The sequence below is a fragment of the Ursus maritimus genome, unplaced genomic scaffold, assembly GCF_017311325.1.
Source record: "Ursus maritimus isolate PB19 unplaced genomic scaffold, ASM1731132v1 scaffold_2, whole genome shotgun sequence".
Classification (NCBI taxonomy): domain Eukaryota; kingdom Metazoa; phylum Chordata; class Mammalia; order Carnivora; family Ursidae; genus Ursus; species Ursus maritimus.
In genome coordinates this window covers 91,595,662-91,616,688 of record NW_024424452.1, presented here as the reverse complement: position 1 = coordinate 91,616,688, position 21,027 = coordinate 91,595,662, and the positions used below count along the sequence as shown (strand labels likewise).

The 21,027-nt window shown below is 36.3% G+C and overlaps 1 protein-coding gene across 5 annotated transcripts in view; it reads left to right on the top strand.

Annotated features, from left to right (window-relative positions):
* The window catches only part of RPS6KC1 (ribosomal protein S6 kinase C1), a 179,233-nt gene extending 158,584 nt beyond the window's left edge, over positions 1-20,649 (top strand). For all 5 annotated transcript variants that reach the window (XM_040636338.1, XM_040636337.1, XM_040636339.1 and 2 more), the window contains 3 exons: positions 9,209-9,291; positions 10,404-10,499; positions 19,672-20,649. In XM_040636338.1, coding sequence (XP_040492272.1) covers positions 9,209-9,291; positions 10,404-10,499; positions 19,672-19,782 — 290 coding nt within the window. In that variant the 3' untranslated portion in view covers positions 19,783-20,649. The remainder of the gene's footprint in view (positions 1-9,208; positions 9,292-10,403; positions 10,500-19,671) is intronic.
* Positions 20,650-21,027: the final 378 nt, after the last annotated feature.

Genomic DNA, 21,027 nt, shown 5'->3' with positions numbered 1-21,027 from the left:
TTAAACATCTCAACTTTGATAATTTAGTATATTGGTATTAGTTCAGCCTGAAATTAAAATGAAATTTTTTTCTCCTAGTCGATATGGCTTTTAGTTTTGCTTTCACTTGCAACATTTTGTCTTGTTTGTGGAAACTTGTAAAAAAATTGTCTTTATATCTAAAATAATACCCTTGAGAAACTAAGAGGTGTAGTTGTCCTAGTGTACTTAAGTGAATTTGTTTTTGGTGACATTAAAAGAATACTAACTGATACTAATTCTCTCACCAGACTAGCAGCCAGATACCGTAGCCGGCTTATACACTGGTGGCACCTTTCACAGGACGGTGTGCCTGGATGCCTCACATTGAACAGGGGCATGGGAAACCCTGAGTTACCTCCCAGTCCTGTCTTCTTCCTGCTCCCAGGGCTCTTCGGCTTTTTCTTTTGCCATGTGCCGTCCCCTCAGAACAAACCGAGGCAGTCCCTGCGCTCTGAAGAGGGGAGCACTGGAAGGCGGCCACTGGCCCACCCTCTTTAAGCCACCAGCGTTAAGCCACCAGCGTCTCTTTCCTGGACTACCGCCGTCATCAACTGACTGACCTCCATTCTCACCCGGCTTTAATCTGTGTTTCATCCAGCAGCCAGGGTGTGCTTTAGATAATGTTTGAAACTTTCTAGCCTACCACGTATAAAAGTGTGAAAGGACTTGACGTAGATCTCTATGGTCAATGGGACTTAGGAAAATGAATGTGATGAGGCCTTTGTAGATGCTTTGAACGCCTCGAATGAACAGTGCTATAGAACACAAGATGGATATATTTATTCAACAAACACCTATTAAGTGCCTCCTGTGCCTAGGAGCTAGAAATAAAAGACATAATTGGTATAGTATTGACAGTTAATTTTGAAGACTTATGTAAAAAAAAAATAGAGACTACTCACACAGAAGACATATACAATTGGTTACCTAGAATGTTAATAGACCTTTATAGGTGAATAGTTGTATTTATAGAATTGTAATTTACCACGCTAACAAAGGATGTGCTTAGCCATTTCTCTTCTCACCATTTAGTTCCATATATTGTTGGATTAAAACAAAAATTCTTTCTTCTGTGTTTCTTTTCTCTTTGTTCTTTAGTCATCAGCTGTAGTGGAAGACTAATGCTCAGCCCCTGCATAGAAAATCTTTATACACAGCAAGAGCTGGTGAGAGAAATTGACTAGAATTTTGTAATTCTAGTCCCTTTCAATTAGCAACAGATGCTGCAGGGAAAGATTGTCTGTGTAGGGACACGGGACTAATGTTTCCATGCTCTAGCTGACATGGAATGCTCATTGCAGAAGAAAGATGTTCTTTTCCTTGGTCCAAGTTGTCACTAATGATAGACCAGATTTTTTTTTCCTTTTTTTTTTTTTCCCCTCTTCTCTATTCCTATCTAAGGCTATTTTTTTGGGCTTAATTTTTTTTATTTTAATGTTTTTTTATTATATTATCTTAGTCACCATACAGCATATCCCTGGTTTCTGATGTAAAGTTCGATGATTCATTAGTTGCGTATAACACCCAGTGCACCATGCAATACGTGCTCTCCTTACTACCCATCACCAGTCTATCCCATTCCCCTACCCACCTCCCCTCTGAAGCCCTCAGTTTGTTTCTCATAGTCCATAGTCTTGGGCTTAATTTTTATATTGTTTTATTCACCAAGGAGCTCTCTTTTATTCTAAAAGCTAATGTATTTGTGTTACTTCTGTTTCTTTTCCAGAAGTGAGAATTGTAGTCCTTAAAGTCAGATACTTAAAATCAGTTTTTTTAAAAAAACTCTGTGGCATTAGAAAACTATATCTCATCTTGCCCCCCCCCAAAGTATACTTACTGCAGATTATTGTTTTAATTTATTGCATAGATCTGTGCTTTTAAAATTGTTCCATCATTCTGATATTTGGATAAAGTGCTATATCATTTATGTGACAAATTCTTCCAGCATCTAAATGTAGATTTGATTTGACTATCACCTAAATACTTTATTTGCAACAATTGTTGCTTTTTCATCGAGTTTTATATGTTCTCTTAATAGTTCCACAGTTACTAGAACTTTGAGAGTGAAAAGAATTGAGGCTTCTAAGATTGTATTTATTGAAAAAGTGTTAAGGAAACAGTTTGGGAGAAATGTTTAAAAACTTGTTCTGAATGAAAATAGAATTTATATGTGAAATTCTCTTCTAAGTAAATTTTGACCCTACTGTATTTCCTGCCATATCCCATAAGGAAGGTAGCAGCAACAGAACATACTGCCAGAGGGAGGTTATGCAATTGTCTGGAGAGTTTTGCAATGGGCCTGGGCAGCTGTGCTGTTAGGAAGGGTAAAGGGGAAGGATGAGATGACCCGTGTGGGTCTCCCTTAGTGAAAAAGCAGGGAACAGAATCAAGTGGTGTCACCACTTGAAAGTGTGTCTTACCAAATCCATCGAAGAACTAAATGTAGAATATCAGATTCCCTTATTTATCAAGCAGTATAATAGTAACAAACCCTTAAAGAAAAAGTAAACTCTGAATTCAGGATGTTAAGGGTACCAAGTTGCTTAAAATGCAAGATGATACATCTTTGTCAAGCTTTGTAGGAAGGTTGGTCTTTATTTAAAGCATGAGTTTGACATGCGTTTTCTAGCTTTTTCAAATTTCTGTACAATTTCCAGCATAGTTTTATATCATTATCTTTGGTTATTTTTGAGTCATGTCTTTGGCAAATCCATGTGGTTTAAACTATGTAGTTAGTCCCTAAGAGGCAGGATGCATGCCTGTTCTTAAGTATATGCCATGATTTCAGTAATCCTGGGGTCACATGGTCTCTCCATGGTTTGAAAGAAGAAGTGTATACTCTGTTCCTTCACTTCTTGTGCAGGTATAGACATTTTATGATTTCTTAAGTCCAAGCTTTCTGCTTTTTTACTCCCGTATTTTTCAGGAGCGAAGATTATTATAGCTACAGTTTTGGGGGTCAGGTTAACATTATTAGTTTTGGCTATAAGAGGGAGACTTAGTAAATTGATTATCATAAGGACTGTAAAACTCTTATTCTATGTTTTAGTGAGCCCTTTGACAATATGGGTTACCAAGGCAGCATTATTTTTCTGTAAAATATCTTGGCTTGTTGAAGAGTGTTCTATGAGGTGTTAAACATGAGTAAAACAAAGGTAGGCAAAGCACATTTTATGTTGTGATATCTTTATTGTTTTATTTAAATGTGTTTATTCACTTGTGAAATATTATGGTTTGATTCATTAGTATGAATCAGTAAGTTATTCTATATTGTGTTAGAATGTGAGAATGGATAGTGCTGAAATGAGAATTCTAGAATTTTAGTAAACTGTTCTCACATATTTGATGTCCTTAAAAATTTTTAGATGGATTGAAATCCAATCTGGGGCCAATTCTGTGTCTCCGTTACATTAAAAGATGATAATGATTAGATTGAGCGACACTGATTCAGTTCGTCTGTCACCAGGCCTCTTAGGGAGAGGGAGTCGAGGCTATGGATAGAAGGAGAAAAAGGAAGTTTGAGGGATGCTAGTCATTTTAGCATAATTCCACTCTTTGGGCATCTTACGTTAATGGAGGGAGAAGAAGTTTTGAGAAAGGCTCGAGAGTGCTTTTGCAAACACTTTCAGGATCATAAAACTACAGGTAGAAAGAATGTTAGAGATCTGGCTGTTCTCATTTTCAGAGTAAGCTTAGTATGACATACTCAGCCAGGGTCAAACAGTAGCATGACCAGAGCCCCGTCAGTATATTTCTTTGATTCAAAGACATAAATCCAGGATTCTTTGATAACACCATCTCTTTTTGAGTTTTTGTGGGAATAATCTTGAGAACTTGTTTGTTTTCTTAGGGAATAGTTTATTTTTCCCTTCCATCACTTTGCTTACTGCCTATACTGTAGTAAGTATTGCTGCATTTGTGGAGAGTAAAGATACTATTTTGCCACCCTGGAAATTGCAAATACAGAGTGTCGCAGTGGGGGAAGGGCATGTGCGGAAACTTTACACATTGGTTTTTATAGGAAAAATATTTTGAAAATTGACAAAACAGTGGTAAATTTATCCTTTAAAATATTTTTCTGCTTTTTTTTTTCAGAGATTTAAAAAATTCAGGGTAGGAGTTTAATGGGATTTCTTAGCTTCACTGTGGTATACTTTTAAAACAGTCTCACAGATTTATTTGGTATTTCTTTATATTCTCTGTTTTGACATTAGATACATATACATGACTATTTGCCTAGTATTCGTGGTAGTCGTCATGTAGCTTTATATATAAATCAGTTCTCTTGGTTTACGTATAAAAGTTTTTGTATAGATTTTGCAAGTAAAGCAGTTTTAGTGCCTCAGGCTTCTTTTTGGCACACAGCCTCAGGCATCTTTTTGGCAATGCAATTTCAGAGTATATCATTTTTTTTTTTAAGTAGGCTCCACACCTAGCGCAGAGCCCAGTGTGGGGCTTGAACTCACAACCCTGAGATCAAGACCTGAGCTGAGATCAAGAGTCAGATGCTTAATCAGCTGAGCCACCCAGCACCCCATATCATTACTTTTTAATATAAGAATGATTGGTCCTTAAACAATGTTAAAAAGACAACCAAAATCCTTCATTCTGATTATTAAAAGAAGAAAGAAAATTTTGTTTGAAAATCCTAAAGAAGAAATTCCACAAGTACTCTAGTTGTAATATTTAAATTTCCTAGCCATTTAGAGGTTCCTTTTTGTATCTTACCTAAATACAGAACTCTTTGTTGTATTTTTGAGTCATCTGTGAAAATCAAGGTCAGTTGGTCATGATGTCAGTTTCACATCCATTTTTTTCACACAATTTAATTTTATTTTATTGTATTTATTTATTTAATTTTTTTGGATGTAGTGTTCCATGATTCATTGTTTGCATGTAACACTCAGTGCTCCATGCAATACAGTTTCATGTTAATTAATGAATCCCTGCTTAATATAAAATCATTTTGAAAAGCTTCAAGCTGCATTCTGATGGATCTAAAACTTGTTTAGTGTCCTTTTTCCAGATTTCCATGAAAAAAAGTTACCTTTTCAGACTTGTTATCCTTCTTTACTGGCCCAATCAGAATAAAGACAGCATTCAGCCTAGGGGCCTTCATACTCTCAGAAGCAGTTTGTCTTAGATTAGGAGCAGCAGTCTGTTTCGGCCTGAGTACCCTCAGAAAGCATAACCACTTGACATCCGAATGGAGGGAAGAAAGAGAAAGTAAGGGGAGAGGAAAAGAAGCTGGCTGTCCCTGGAAGAAGGAAGAGGAGAAGATCAAGGAAAGATGGAAAGAGAAATGGGGAGCCCAAGAAGTAGACTAAAGTCAGCAGTGCTAGAGGAAAACCAACAGTGATGTTGGATGCCAGTTGGTACCTCCTGGAGCAGATATGAAGCCCAGGGAGAGGGGGAGGTCATTGGCTTTAGGGCCTACTTGGTTCTCTTGCTACCGCCTGTGTTGCCTCGCTCAGATTGGGGCCCATTCACATTTGAAGCAGTATGTTGGTCATGATCTACCTGTTAAGGACTCTGGCAGAAAATTGTAATAGCTTTCAAAGCAGCATAACCCAGTGAGCCTAGTTCTTAGACTCCTGAGTTGAGCAAGTTCACAGAAACCAGTAAAGGAATGCACCTTGTCCGTCTCATGAAGAGCCTCTCAAACTTTTCTACCCAAGTACTTCTGACTGTAGAGATGATATGAAATGGCTACCCTAGGGGACAAGTGAAATGTGATCCTGAAGTTTCTCCGAAGTCTTTTTATCTTATAAATCTATGCGAATTTTATATTCTGGTCCATAATATAATTTCCTTTACTGGTAAAACAGTGTCCCACCCACTCCCACAAATATGAAAATCTTTAATGCTCAGGAAGATGAACTGTGCTTACCTGGTAGCTTCAGGGACCACCCAGCTGTCCCTTTCCCCCAGCAGTGATGCATTTCACCCAGGGCACATTCCCAGCAGTGATACAGGAGAATAGGCCTAGCATATAGCCTTTGAGGGGCTGGGCTGCACTGGCGATGACACCTTGGGTCTTTTACTGAATAAAACGTTGCCTTGATAAATTAGCCATTGATTATATTATATAGACTTCTCTCAGCAGCCCTCTACTCAATTCTAATAGGGAGCTTGGGGTGTGGCTCTAGTCTAGAGCTCCTCCGGGCATGTTATTAGACCCTATAAAACCATCTCATTAATTTTCACAATTTTCTCTGAGCTGACTGGGGGTCAGATGTTCCTCTTTCTTGGGCACACAAACGCAATAATATCTTTCTCCTCCGAAGGCATCCTCCCTAAGTGGGTTCTCCATAAGGTTGCTTGGAAATTTTAAGTAATTCATGTAAAGTGTTAACTAGTTCCTTACGTAGATAAGGTGTCAATAAATGTTAGCTGCTGGCTTATTGTTGCAGCTCTCATTGCAGTGCGTGCCTACTGTGAGTGAAGCAGCCGTCATACATGGGGTGTGAGGTTTCATGGCTGGCCAGTCGTTTTGGGTCTTGAGCTGTGAACTGATATCTCCTTCATAAAACTAAGAAATATATACTTATTACTATATGAAAAAGAAAATAGGATAGCAAATGCTTGAGCAAAAAGATATTAAAAAAATAAAACCATTAACTATCCTAGTGGGAAAACTTGATCTTAGTTTCACATGATTTAGTGACGTGGCCAGTTAATGGAGTTCCGTGGAGGAACAGGGCCTAGCATGGTGCCTGGTTTGTGCTGCTTATGTATGTTGGTTGAATGACTATGGTAGGTTGAGACCCGAATATATACATGCCTGAATAAGCAAGGCATTTAAATGTTATTTAATGCTCAGTGAGAAGCCATTTCAGGATTTTGAACAGGGAAATGATGTACTCCATTACTTGGTTTAGACTGGAAGGAAATGTGCAAGAAGTTATATTCGATGACTGGACTGTGGTCAGTTTTTTTACTTTTCTGAAGTTTCTAAGAACTTAGACCCTTCCTAAAGTTTTAAGCGCACACTTCTGAAGGTGACGGTGCCTCTCTATGGGGAGGTTGGGAAGGCGGTGGGGGCAGTGAGTTTGAATCTGGGAAGGGCAGCATAAGTACTTTGAGAGCTCCCAAAGAGTTGTCCTTCAAGAGAATCACTATTTTAGGAAATCCTCGAGTATCAAAATCATAGAAGTTAGAGCTAAATTTAACTAAGAGGTCTTCAGATGTAACCCCCTTACAACCCTCTGTTACAGATGAGATCACATGGATTCATCAGGGCCCTTCACCCAGGCCTCCTGATTTCTAGTCCCCGTTGCACTCTCTCATATAGAATACATTTACATTGTGGGAAAAGGATGGAGGCAGACTCTCAGGAAGGATTGGCCAGCATAGCTTCATCTTCCTGCTCCAGCACACCCGGATGTTTTCATGTCTTCTTGCTATCTGTTTAAAATGCACCACTTAGCCGTTCATGTAGGTTCATAAGTATAGGGATGAAGATAAACATCGCATCCCTCAGAGGCAAATCACTAAAATATTTTATCATCTTTTCTCACCGGTATATTTTTTAAATACATACTTCTAAAATTAGAATTCTCTTGTTTTATACCTTGTTTTTTAAATTTAATATACCCATTTACTTATATACTTAAACTTTTTATGAGTACATCATTTAAAATGCTTAGTAGTAATAGTCCATCATACTGATGTGTGTGTGTGTATGTACACACACTGGTACATATATATATAAACACACACATACATATATACATATATATACAATGTATATATAATTAAATCTCTATTGTTAGGTCTCAGTTTTTCAAACAAGCTGCTACTTTATAAAGGCACATGACTTCAGTAGGGTTAGGAGACTTTTGGTCATTCACACGTAGTTTGAGTGGTTAAAAATCTGTTTTTACCACTCGGCTGAGAGCAGCTAGTTAGAGACTGGAGGTTGTGATTTGGCCCAGAGCACATCCCAGTAGGAAAGACTGGGCAGGGGCTAGTGTGGAAGGATGTAGTTCTTCACAGGCCGCTTGAATTCCAGAAGAAGAGGGTAGGTGCCGGGGATATGGAAGATGATACTGAATAGGAGGAATTTCATTATTTTCATAGGAATGGCTCTGTGTTCTTCTTCTGGTCCACCTGACCTTTGCTCCAAGGCTTAAAACTCAAGCTGTTTTCTGAGTTTTGTGGTGGTTCTATGCAGTAGATTTATGAAGTATTGGTTAAAAGGCTGGGCACGTGAGCACCACTTCAGTTATTTCCAATTTCCGACCTTACTACTTAAAAACTTTTGAACCTGCACCCAAATATTAAGTGCGTTATGTCAGCCAAATGGAAGTGAAAAGGTAGACATTGACAGGCTTAGTAACTAATCGAATGTCATTAGGAAAGGACAAGAAGGCGTCAAACAGTAAGAGCCAAAAGCCTCAGAACTGGTAAAATGAGGAGTGTTGCTGATTTGTGGAGAAACCTGGAAGATGACACCTGAAAACTCATACTGCATTTCGGAAACTCATGCTGGTAAAAGATAGGGCTAACGCAGATAAAACTGTAATTTGTAGATACTCTAAACACCCTTATCTTCGCTAGTAGTTTCAGTTAGGGCTTAAAATAACATGTCTATCTGTACTTCTAAATATCAAAATGGGTAAATTTGTGTTTCACATACTCCTCCTTTAGTTGAAAACGATTATATAGGAGAGGTATGGTGTTACAAATCGGTTTCAGTTCTGCTGATTTACTTTATGACATTGGACAAGGCATTTCACCTCTCTGGCTTCTAATCTGTAATTAAAAGGATAATTACTGGTTTAAATAATTTTTGAAGTTCCTTCTGAACCTAGAGTCTTTATTTCTAAAACAAAAAACGACCCCTGAGGTAGCATTGGCTATACTTTCTTGAATTTGAAAAATTAAGCAAAATGCTGACCTAGTAGATTCATGTAACTTTTAAGTGTAGCTTCTTGAAGGTGTCCCTCTATCAACTAAAGAACAAATGTCTCAGTTTAATATATGACTGCATCAAAAAAAAAAAAAAAATGCAACCACAGTAGGTGACCAAAGGGGATAAGTAACTTTCAGGAATTTTGAAAGCCCAGTAGTATTTAGTATATGCTCTCTCAGCATTAAAAAGGTCACCTTGCTAATACATGTTAATTTTGAAAGTTGAATTGACCTTTGGAATTTTAATATCAACCTTTTTTGGTGTGTTTAGAGGTTGGAGCAATCACAGAAGAAACAGAAGCCTGTGATTGGTGGAGTTTGGGTGCTGTCCTCTTTGAACTTCTCACTGGCAAGGTAAGCAGTGACCTGGACATTTAATAAGTTTACCCAGATGCTACCTTGATTTCAAATTGAGAACATTTAGCCTTTGCCTTTAGTTGTTAGATCAGGGACTAAATAAGAAAACCTTTGATCCAAAAAAAAAAAAAAAAAAAACAGAAAAATGCAAGTTCCAAAAAAAAAAAAAAAAAACAACAGAAAAATGCAAGTTTATCTAGATTTCAGATTTTTTAAAAAAGTATTACATTAAATAAATAATAAAATTCCATTATGTCATAATGTTAGTACGTAGATATATGACTGAACATTCTTTCTGCTCATTTTCTATGATTCAGTTTTAACAGCATTAAATCTGTAATGTTCATGTAAGGATGTATCAGAATTCTCTGAATGTTTTAAACATCTTGCTGGAAAGCAGGAGGGAATTCTCATTTTAGAAAATTAATGTAGCTATAAAAGGTAACATTATCTTTTTTCTCAATACTGTAAATTTTTCCTGTCCTAGCTTAAGGACAGAATTTATACTCTCTCTGATCAATAACTTTTAAGTAGGATGTTTGAGGTTAATAGACTTTACTAGAGTATTGTGCACATTGCCTCCTGGGAAGAAAACAGAGGAAATGAGCAGTCCTACTTTTTTAAGTAGTCATCTACCTTGAATATGTAGGTAATACTGAACTCTTAAGATTGCTATGGATTATTATAGATCACCTACATGTACAATTAAATCATAAAGGGCTATAAATATATTAAGTGTTATTATTAACCAATTCTAGACTTAGAAGGTTTTTAAGAACATTAAAAAATTCAGAGATACCAGGGCCCTTTTTAGTTTTTGTGTGTAATATATGCTTTTCTATTTTGAGCCATTCCCTGTATAACTGAGGGAAAAGAGCTAGCAACATAAGCTTATGATGTGATTTTGATGATTGCCTTCATTTCAGTTAGAAGTTCTGTAGTCTCATGGCCCTTGGCCTGAACTGCTTAGGAGACACTGTTGATTACTACCCCCCCCCCCCAAGTTAAGATGGTTGTTGGGCTTTCTGTACTTGCTGTCCATAAATCCTGTGATAGAACAGAATATGATGTTATTTGGGATAAGAAGTGTACCTGATTGATTATTTCAGACTCTGGTTGAGTGCCATCCAGCAGGAATAAATACTCACACTACTTTGAACATGCCAGAATGTGTCTCTGAAGAGGCTCGCTCACTCATACAACAGGTAATTTAATTGACCTACTGGCCAAGTATATCAGCCATGCAAATTAGCAGAGTCCATAGTTATAAAACCTTAAAGAGATTAGTTTGGGGTAAGAAAGACTCATTACTAATTACAGATTCAGAACCGATACTGTGTATGGTTAGGCTTCTGCTATTATTTGAGTGTTCATGAGGTCAGAGAACAGTTAAGGCTTGTTGGTGTTTAAGTCTTTTTTTTTCCCCCAACAATTCAGACTAATGTTTAGTTAATTTCATATATTTGTGTAGGTATGAGATTTAAGTATTGTTTGTAGCTTGTCTGGAGCTGCTCTGTTTCTGGTATTACATTTTGTAACCATGTATGATGGCTGTTTTCTTTCTTTCTTTCTTTCTTTCTTTCTTTCTTTCTTTCTTTCTTTCTTTCTTGACTGGATATTTTCAATCTTTAATACAAATTTAGAAATTTAGGAATAGGCTACTCAGGTTGCTTTGGAGAGAAGTGGTGTTAGAAAATCTTGCCAAGTTAGATTACTCCTAGCTTCATCCATTGATGGAAGTTGGGCATTGATGTCAGTTAGTGCATTTTTGGTGGCTTTAAAGAAAGAGACTATTGATAATTAAAGTTCAATATCCCTGAGGTAAGCTTAGAACTCCAGTGAGCTTCTTAAATTGACTCCTCACATTTAAAATGCTCCTTTAGTTTTGAATGGTGAGTTTTGGTGAGTATACTGAGGGTTGTCAGCATTGGGGTGTGATAGGCTCAAAGCACATCAGCAAGAATTGTCAGGTCTAGGATCTTTATAGTTTTATGAGAAACATGAAGGGAAGGTTATTTGAAAAAAATCAAGAACTCATATTTTTGTTTCATGAAAGCTGAATTATTTTTTTTAAATTAGAAAAAACAAAATTTAAAAAAAGAAAAAAGGGGGAGGGGAGAATATATTAAGAAGATAATTACCTCGTATTCTCTTGAAGAGTGATTTATGTTCCATTCCACAAATACATACACAAATATATGCAGGACATAGTGCTGTAAGCGATGAGGGTAAGACTCACAAATAACTATATCATGGATGGATTGGATCGAAACCGTCAGAGGCATAAAAACTCCTCTGGCAAGTCATGATAAGAAGGGGTTCGAGTTGATGCAGTGATAGGATTACGAACGTTTTTGTGTAGCGGATGATATTTTTGTGGAACCCTAGAGTTTTGGCATGACAAGATGGGATGTGGGGGGAATAGCTAGGTGGAATGAACAGCTTCAAAGAGGGAAGGAGTCCAAAAACCCAAATTAGGAAATCAAAAGTTTGGTTTATCTGGAGTGGAGGGATTAATACAGGAATGAGTAATAGTAGTACATGGGTGTGGAAAGGTAAGTTGGAATTCTCTTATGGGGTTCCATTATGATCAGTAGGGAAGAGTGATCATACTTAATTCAGTAAAAAAAGAAAAAAAGGATATTTGGAATTTTTGTGCAGAAGAATGAAAGAATCAGAGTTGTGCTTTAGGAAGATTAAATTTTCCCAGAGAATGTAAAACATAAAGAAACATAACCAGGTTGGAAATAATGAGATGAGAATACCCTTGCGCACTTTTTTCGAGCACTCAAAAGGACTAAGAGGTAATGCAAAGATGTAGAACACGTTTCATTCTAATGGGGAAAAAAAGGACAGCTACTCATTTGATTTCATCTTACTTGTTGTGGCATGACAAGATAAATTCCAAGTATTTTTTTGGTAAATAATTTGAGGAGGGCTAGCAAATGCTTTCTGTTTGTTTCCCTCCTTAAAGTCCTTATTATATAATACTAAGAATAGAATTACCTACGTAATTTATAAAGGTCTGCTGCTCCTGTCTTTATTAGGAATTATGTTATAAAGGAATCTTGGCTTAAGGTGTGTTAAATCCTCCGATAGAGATACATATATGTTATATAGTAAATCAGCATTCTGTCATTGGCCTGCTAAGGAAACTACCACTCATGTTGAGGAAACATCATCAGGAAAGGGAAAAGGGGTCTCTTGGCATGATTAGCAATTTGTCATTTTGACTTTCCTCTTCCACTACCTCATGGGTCGTAGGGGTCATTTTTTAAAAAAATCACAAAATGATTTATATGGAAATAATTATTCTGCTTTGGGGAGATTTCCCCCTCTTTGGCCTTTCAGCTTCTTGCTTTCTTCCTAGATTTCATAATCCCCTGTACGCATGGTTCAGTCATCTCTGTCATGTGAGTGGTGCTAAAGTAGACATAGTTACATTTTAAATGCAATTAAAAGAAAGATGCTTACATTTTACAAATCCTCAGAGCATGTATATTTGTACTTCACAGTGTACATGTAGTTAATTATGATGCAATTATTTTGTTAGTTGAAAAATATGAGAAAAAGACCTTCAAAACAAATTTTTGTGTCTTCATTGCTCAGCCTTATTGCCTGAATATTCTTCAGGAGAAGGGAGGTTGGCAGTGACTATGTTGGTTTCGTCACTGGCTGACACATTTACTTATGCAAGAGAATCTTTGTTTGGTCTCTCTTGAGGCCTGGTATAGTATTTAAAATGGCAGGACAAACAAGATAGTCATGGGTAAGACAATTATACTTTTGTCTATAGATTTATATTTACAGATTTGTAGTGAAGTCCATGAACTAATTAAATTGACTTCAGTAAAAGTCGAAATAGGAACCTTTATTGGAATTTCATCGTGAAGTCATGTTTTGGAAAGAATAGGGGTGGAAAAGTCAATTGTAACAAAGAAGAAAGAACTTTTATATGTCCATATGTTTACTGAAATATCAAAAATACGTTATAGTTATATTTAATTCTTACCGATGTTTGAAATTTTAAATTTATATTAAATGGTTTGATGTTTGATGCATTCCACATTTCAGTCGGTTAGACATGAGTTGTCAGATTTTGAAAATGGATTTGATACATTTGGGATACTCTTACAATGTTTGTTTTATAATAGCAGCTTTTCACTTAACACCTTTTAGCAATAGCTAATATTAAAATTCTTTGAGCAGTTAACTTTAATAAACAATAGTCATTTTGAATGCCAGATATAATAATTTCAAGTGAAAAGATTGAGTACAGTCTTTTGAAGTATATGCTTCACACCTCTTGTGTATTTGGTAATAGTAAAGTGAAGTAGTAGATTCTTGGCATTTGCAAAAAATTACATACTCATGAGGCAGTATAATGTTATGTTTAAGAGCATAACATTAGTCTGGAACCACAGTGCCTAAATTCACATCTTGTCTTTAGTACTTACTATTGTGTGATCTGAAATAAATTACTTAATTTCTCTGAGTCTCTGTTTTCTCATCTATAGGGAGAATAGAATAGTAGCTATTCATAGAGTTGTTGTGAATTAAATTAATTAAACTATGTTAAGCACTTAGAATAATGCTTGGCACACAGTGAGTGTCACATTAATGTTTTAATCATTATTGATAGGACAATGCTGAAGGTTCATAATATATAGTAGTTTGTATTTGATGAAGCGTGTGTTGAATTATAGGGCTACTAATGTAAGAGTGAGTCAGCTGCTGGTGATAGAGGTGAAAAGGTCTAAAAAAGTAGTGGACTGGCACATAATAGGAAATCAATTGATATTTTTCATATAAATAATTGAATTAATGAATCATGAATGAAAGAAAAATAGAAATAAAGGTAAAAAGAGAAGAAACAGAAGTTTCGGTTGAATACATAGAAACAGTAATGTGAAGAAATCATTTAAATATTTCAGTTTATAAAGAAAGATTCTCAAATTTGAATGGCTATAGCCATATGAGGAAGTTGACAAATTCTCTCTTGAGAAAGGAAGTTATAACATTGGACAGAATTGGCAAAAACAACCATCTCAGTGCTCTGGAAATTGATCAAAGGGATACAACAATCTGAAAAGTGTTTATACTTGAAAAACAGCCAAACTTTGGGAAGAAGAGTGGGACTCTGGCAGTTTTACTGGGGCTGCTCCCATTCTCTTTTCTCTGCTCGGTCAGGTGTGAAGTTTCTTCCAGATTGAAGCAGGTCACGAAGACTAACCCTGAGGTTGCATGCCTGTGTATAGGAGCAGTGAAGGAGTCCAGTTGAAAGTAAAAACCAGGGGAAGATTTGTAAGTGGCCTAAACTTTTAATGTGTTCTCCTGTGCATCGGCAGAGGACAAAAGCTTTCGGGGCCGAGGTTTAATGTAACCTCTTTTCAGTCACAAATTGATCACTAAGCTGTACACACACGGGTGATCCCTAGGAAGTGAAGCTCAAAAATAAAAACAAGGAAAAAAGAATGAGCAGAGATGGCAACAGCTGCTTGTTGCAAAGCGATGGGAGGAGCAGATTTACAGATCTAGCTGAAATAAGTTACCAAACAAAGAACAAACCAACCAACGGCAATGACGATAGTCTTCTTGGGGAAAAAAGTTGGGGTCTAGAGTTGCTAAAATATGTCATCCAAATGTCCCATTTTCAGCAAATATTGTATGATATACACAGAAACAAAAAAATGTGACTCAGATGCAGGGAAAAAAGCAGTCAGTAGAAATTGACTCTGAATGTCCCCAGGTTGAATTAAACAGACCACAAAGTGGTTATATTAAATATGTTCAAAGAACTAAAGGAAACCATGTTTAAAGAATTAAAGGAAAGTATGAAAACAATGAATCAGCAAATAGAAATTCTCAATAAGGAGATATAAATTATATTTTAAAAAAAAGAACCAAACAGAAATTCTCAAGTTGAAAAATACAATAATAACAATAAATATTGTTTCAATAATTGAAATTCATTAGGGGGAGAATTTATTAAAGCAGCTCAACAGCAAATTTGAGATAGATGAGGAAAGAATCAATGAATTGAAGATGGAATGATAGAAATGATCAAATCTGGGGGAAAGAAAAGACCAGAAAAAAGAAAAATGAACAGGGCTACACAAACCTGTAAGAAAATATCAAATGTACCAGGGAGTCCCAGAAGGAAAGGAAAGAGAGAAAAGGGGAGCAAAAGTATTTGAAAAAGCAATGGCTAAAAACACCCCAAATGTGATGAAAAACATTGATAGGCATCCAAGAAGCTCAATGGACTTTGATTAGGAAAATACACCTAGTCATATTGTTGAAAGACAAAAACAAAGAGGAAAATCTTGAAAGCAGCAAAAGAAAAATCACTCACTTTATACAAGGAAACCCTAATGTCTGATTTCTCACCAGAAATGATGGAAGACAATATACACTTTCAGCTATAAAATAAATAAGTTGTGGAGATGAAAAGTACCACATGGGGAATGTAGTCAGTAGTATTGTAATAACATTGTATGGGGACAAATGGTGATTACACTTACTGTGGTAAGCACTGAGTAAAGTACAAATTATTGCATCAGTATGTTGTACACCTGAAACTAATATAACATTGTATGTCAATTATACTTCAATAATAATGATAAATAATAATAATAATACCAGTGGAAGACAGACGACAGTGAAATGAAATATCCAAAGTGCTGAAAGGAAGTTAACTATCAACCAAGAATTCTATATCCAGCAAAATCATCCTTCAAAAATGAAGATGAAATAAAGAAATTCCTGAATAGAGACAGAGAATTCATTGCTAGACTTGCCTTACAAAAAATAATACAGGAACTCCTTCAGGCTGAAAGGAAATGACGACACCATATAGTAACTTGAATCTGTAGGAGGAAATGAACAGCACTGGAATGGTAAAATATGAGTCAATGAAAAAGACAATGAGGGGCGCCTGGGTGGCTCAGTCGTTTAGCGTCTGCTTTCGGCTCAGGGGTGATCCCAGGGTCCTGGGATCGAGCCCCGCATCGGGCTCCCTGATCCGCTGGGAGCCTGCTTCTTCCTCCCCCACTCCCCCTGCTTGTGTTCCGTCTCTCACTGGCTGTCTCTCTCTCTGTCAAATAAATAAATAAAATCTTAAAAGAAGAGAAAAAGACAATGAAAAAGACTATTTTTTCTCATTTTTCTTCTCAACTTCTTTTAAAAGACATAAGATTGTATGAAACTAATTATAACATGCTGTTGAGTTTTAACATCAAATGTAATATATTACATATAGGACAATAATAGACCAAAGGCAGAAGGAATAGAGCTATAATAGAGCAGAGTTTCTGCATTTCACTGGAATTAAGTTAGGCTTAATCTGAAGTAGATTGTGATAAATTTTATTTTTTTTTTAGAGAAGGGAGGGGGAGGGGCAAAGGGGGAGAGAGAGAGAGAGAATCCCAAGCAGGCTCCATGCTCATTGTGGAGCCCGACGTGGGCTCGATCCTATAACCCTGAGATCATGACTTGAGTTGAAATCAAGAGTCAGACGCTCAACTGACTGAGCTACCCAGGTGCCCTGCAGATTATGATAAAATAAGATGCATATTGTAATTCTTACAGCAACCACTAAAAAACTAGTAAAAGAAAATTAATAGAGGAACTGAAATAGTAAAGTATTGATACAAAAGAAGGCCATAAAAGTGGAACAAAAAAGACAGTAGACATAGAAAACAAGTGGCAAAATGGCAAATTTAAACCCACCACATCGATAATTACAAGTCAATATGGCTGTCTAAACATGTCAAACAAATGGCAGATATTATTAAACTGGATAAAAAAGTAAGATTCCGTTATCTTGTGTACAAGAGATACACCTTAAATTCAAAGACAAATAGGTTGAAAGGAAAAGAATGGGAAAAGATAAATCATGCAGACGGCACCATAAGAGAGCTAAAGTGGCTATATTAAATTCCTGACAAAATAGATGTGAAGACAAGAGACTTACCAGAAACTAAAATATTTCATAGTGATAAAGGGTCAGGTCTTAGAGATATAACAATAAATGTATATTAATAACAGCCTCTATACATATGAAGCAAAATATGAATTGAAAGGAAAACAGATCTATTTTCTCGAAGATAGATCAGCTGCTGTACCACAAAACAAGCTTCAGTCTTAAAGCCGTGTTTAAAGTCATACAACATAGTCTGATCGTAAGAATTTAATTAGAAATCGGAGAGAGATCTGGTGAGTCCACAAATATTTGGAAATTAAACCAACACACTTCTACATAACCTATGAGTCAAAGAAGAAGTCTCAAGAGAAGGTAGAAAGTATTTTTAATGGAATGAAAACACAGACTATATCAAAATTTATCAGATGCAGCTTAAATCAGTTATTGAGGGAAATTTATGGCTTATAAACACCTATATCAAAAAAGAAGAAAGGTCTCAAATGAAAATCTCACCTTGCACCTTAGGAAACTAGAAAATTACTAGAAAATTATTGTGTTATTAGAGCAAAGATAGGCATATATAGATCAATGGAATGGAATTGAATATCCAGAAATAAACCCTTACATTTATGTTCAGTTGATTTTCAATAAAGGTGCCGAGAGAATTTGATGGTGAAAAAATAGTCTTTTCAACAAATGGTGCTGGGAAGATCAAATAAGTCACATGCTAAAACCAAAATGATCTAAGACCCTTACTTCATACCATATCCAAAAATTAACTCAAAATAGCTCTTACACTTATATAGATGGGAGCTAAAACTAAAAATTGTAGAAGAAATCATAGAAGAAAATCTTCTTGATGGGTTAGGCAAAGAGTTACTAGATATGACACCAGAAACATCTATAAAAGAAAACAATTGATAATGTAGGCTTTATTGAAATTAAAACTTTTATACTTCAAAAGATATCGGTAAGAAAATGAAAAGACAAGCCACAGAATTGGAGAAAATATTTCAAGTCGTGTAACTAATAGGGACTTGTATTCAGAATGTATAGAGAACTCTTATAGGGGCCCCTGGCTGGCTTGGTTGGTAGAGCATATGATTGTTGATCTCAGGGGTGTAGGTTCAAGCCCCACAATGGGTGTAGGGATTACTTAAAATCAAATCTTAAAAAAAAGAAACACTTATAACTCGATAAATAGACAATTCAGTATAAAAATGGGCAAAGATTCACCAAGGAAGCCATGTGAATGGCTTAGAAGGCCATGAAAAGATGCTCGTCATCATTATGCATTAGGGAATACAAATTAAAATCATAATAAGGTGCCATCAATAGCCACTAAAAGGGCTGTCATCAAAAGATAGACAGTATCAAGTACTGGTGAGGATGTAGAAAAACTGGAACTCTCATACATTGCCGGTGGGAATGTAAGATAGTGCACCTACTTCAGAGACGTTTGACAGTTTCTTAAAAAGCTAAACATAAATTTGCCACATGACCCAGCAGTTCACTCCTAGGAATGTCCTTGAGAGAAATGAAGATGTGTGTTTACACAAAGACAAATATGTGAATGTTAATAGCGATATTAGTCATTATAGCCTCAGCCTGGAAAGACTAAATGCCTATTAACTGGTGAGTAGATTAACAAAATATGTTCTATCCAAAAAATGGAATGCTATTCAGAAATAAAAGGTAACAGGCTGTTGATACCTATACAACAATGGATGAATCTGAAAAACATTTATGTTAAGTAAAAGAAGGCAAGTACAAAAGGCAACATATTTTATGAGTCCATTTACATGAAATATCCAGAAAGGTCCCATTTATAGAGACTAAAAGCAGATCAGTGTTTGCCTAGGGCTGGGGTTGGAAGTGAGGATTAACGCAAACAGCATGAGGAAACTTTTTAGGGTGATCAAAGTATTCTGGAACTGGATTGTATGATGGTTTCACAACTTTTTAAATTTACTAAGAATCACTGAATTGTACACTTACACCAGATGAATTTTATGCTATATAAATTATCCCTCAGTAAAGCTGTTAAAACAGAATTTGAGGATGCACGAATGTCTGAAGACACACGCTTTCAGCATGCCCATGAAAGGAGTAAGTGGATGTCTCAGATTGTGGTGCAATATCTAATCAATGTCATGACGTGCTTTGGAATAGGAAATTGATAAGTGTAACTGTCCTACTCTACTATGAGTTTGAGAGAACCAAAGTGAGTTACTCAAGGTCATGTTTCAAATCAGTTCAAAAGCCCTAAACTCAGATATCCCCCAACACCCCACAGCTACAGTGGTGTTAGATACCGCTCCCTTCCAAGGAAATCTCGTCGGTTGGCTATTAATCAAGTCCATTTGTCACTAGGGTTGAATCAAGCAGTTCTTTCCTTTCATATATTTTTCACCACTTGGATTCCTATTACTTACTAAATCCTTCCTTTTTAGCTCTTGCAGTTCAACCCTGTGGAGCGTCTTGGTGCTGGAGTTGCTGGTGTTGAAGATATCAAATCTCATCCATTTTTTACCCCTGTGGATTGGGCAGAACTGATGAGATGAGCATAGGGCAAGATTATCTGTGCACATTCCGACCTTCTCTATGACAGGCGTCTCTAGCATGGAGGTGGCCCTGCCCCATGCTCACCGATGGAGCACCGAGACATTGGGATAAAGACCTTTAGAGTAAATGAGGGAAGAAAAAGGCTGAAAGAGAATGATTTCTTTACCATTACTCTCTGGACAAGATATTGGCTACATCTGCAAGGGGCGTTTATGTGCAAACCTTAAACAAGGTGTGATCTTTATTTTATCTGCATTTAGTGTTGCAGATGAGTTGTAAACCCAACTGAAGGAGGAATGCCCTTCAAGAACTTCCTCTGAAAGCTCCAAGTGTACATTTAAGTGTTACTTGAAAGGAGGACCTTTTACATGGCAGCTAATAGAGCTTTCAGCTAAGCAAGATTGGTTTATATGATCATAATTAATATTTGCTGAATAATACACTAAAAGTGCTTCATGAATAGTGTCATCTATGGAGCTTAAGAAGTGAGAAAAACAGAATATATACATCATGTCTGATAGAAAACATGTACCACGATGCTATATAATTAATGTATGCTGAATGTGGTTCCATGTTGTTTCGTACTTTCAGAAGTCCACTGAGAAGAAAACACTCACGTTGCCAACTTCGTATACTTTGTTGGTTGGTACTGCTTACGGATGGGTTCGTGGAAACACTCACCGTCTCTTTTGCACTTCATCTTTCTGCTCCCTACACCTGTGGCCTAGTCTCTCATATTCTGTCCCCCTTCCTCCACTAGTACATATGAAACAAAAAGGGAAGGGAGTATTTATTTCCCCAAATTGTATCAACTTAATACGGACTAAGAAATCATGATTATAAAATAAACGTGATAAAAATTGAAATCTCTTCTTCATTTAATTGCTTAAGTTTTTTGTTTTGCTTTGTTTTAGAAAGGCCTCTCTTTCTTTCGTCTTAGAATTTTCGCAATTTCTGCTGCTGCTTATGCTTGACTTCATTTTAGATTTTTCATTTGGTATCATAAGAACCAAAGGGTCTCATCTAAATGGAATTGAATGGCAATCCTATTTTATTACTTAGTGGCGGGTTCTCCAGATCTGACTTCCTAATCTACTTGACATGATGTAGAAAGAATATGAGTATTTACACCTCTCCAAACATTTGTATTTATTATTACTGTATGTTGCTAAGCTAGCTCCTGCATTTGTGCCTTGTTTATACCAATTTACAAATGTTTTTAAAGCGTAATGTCTGTTTTTAAA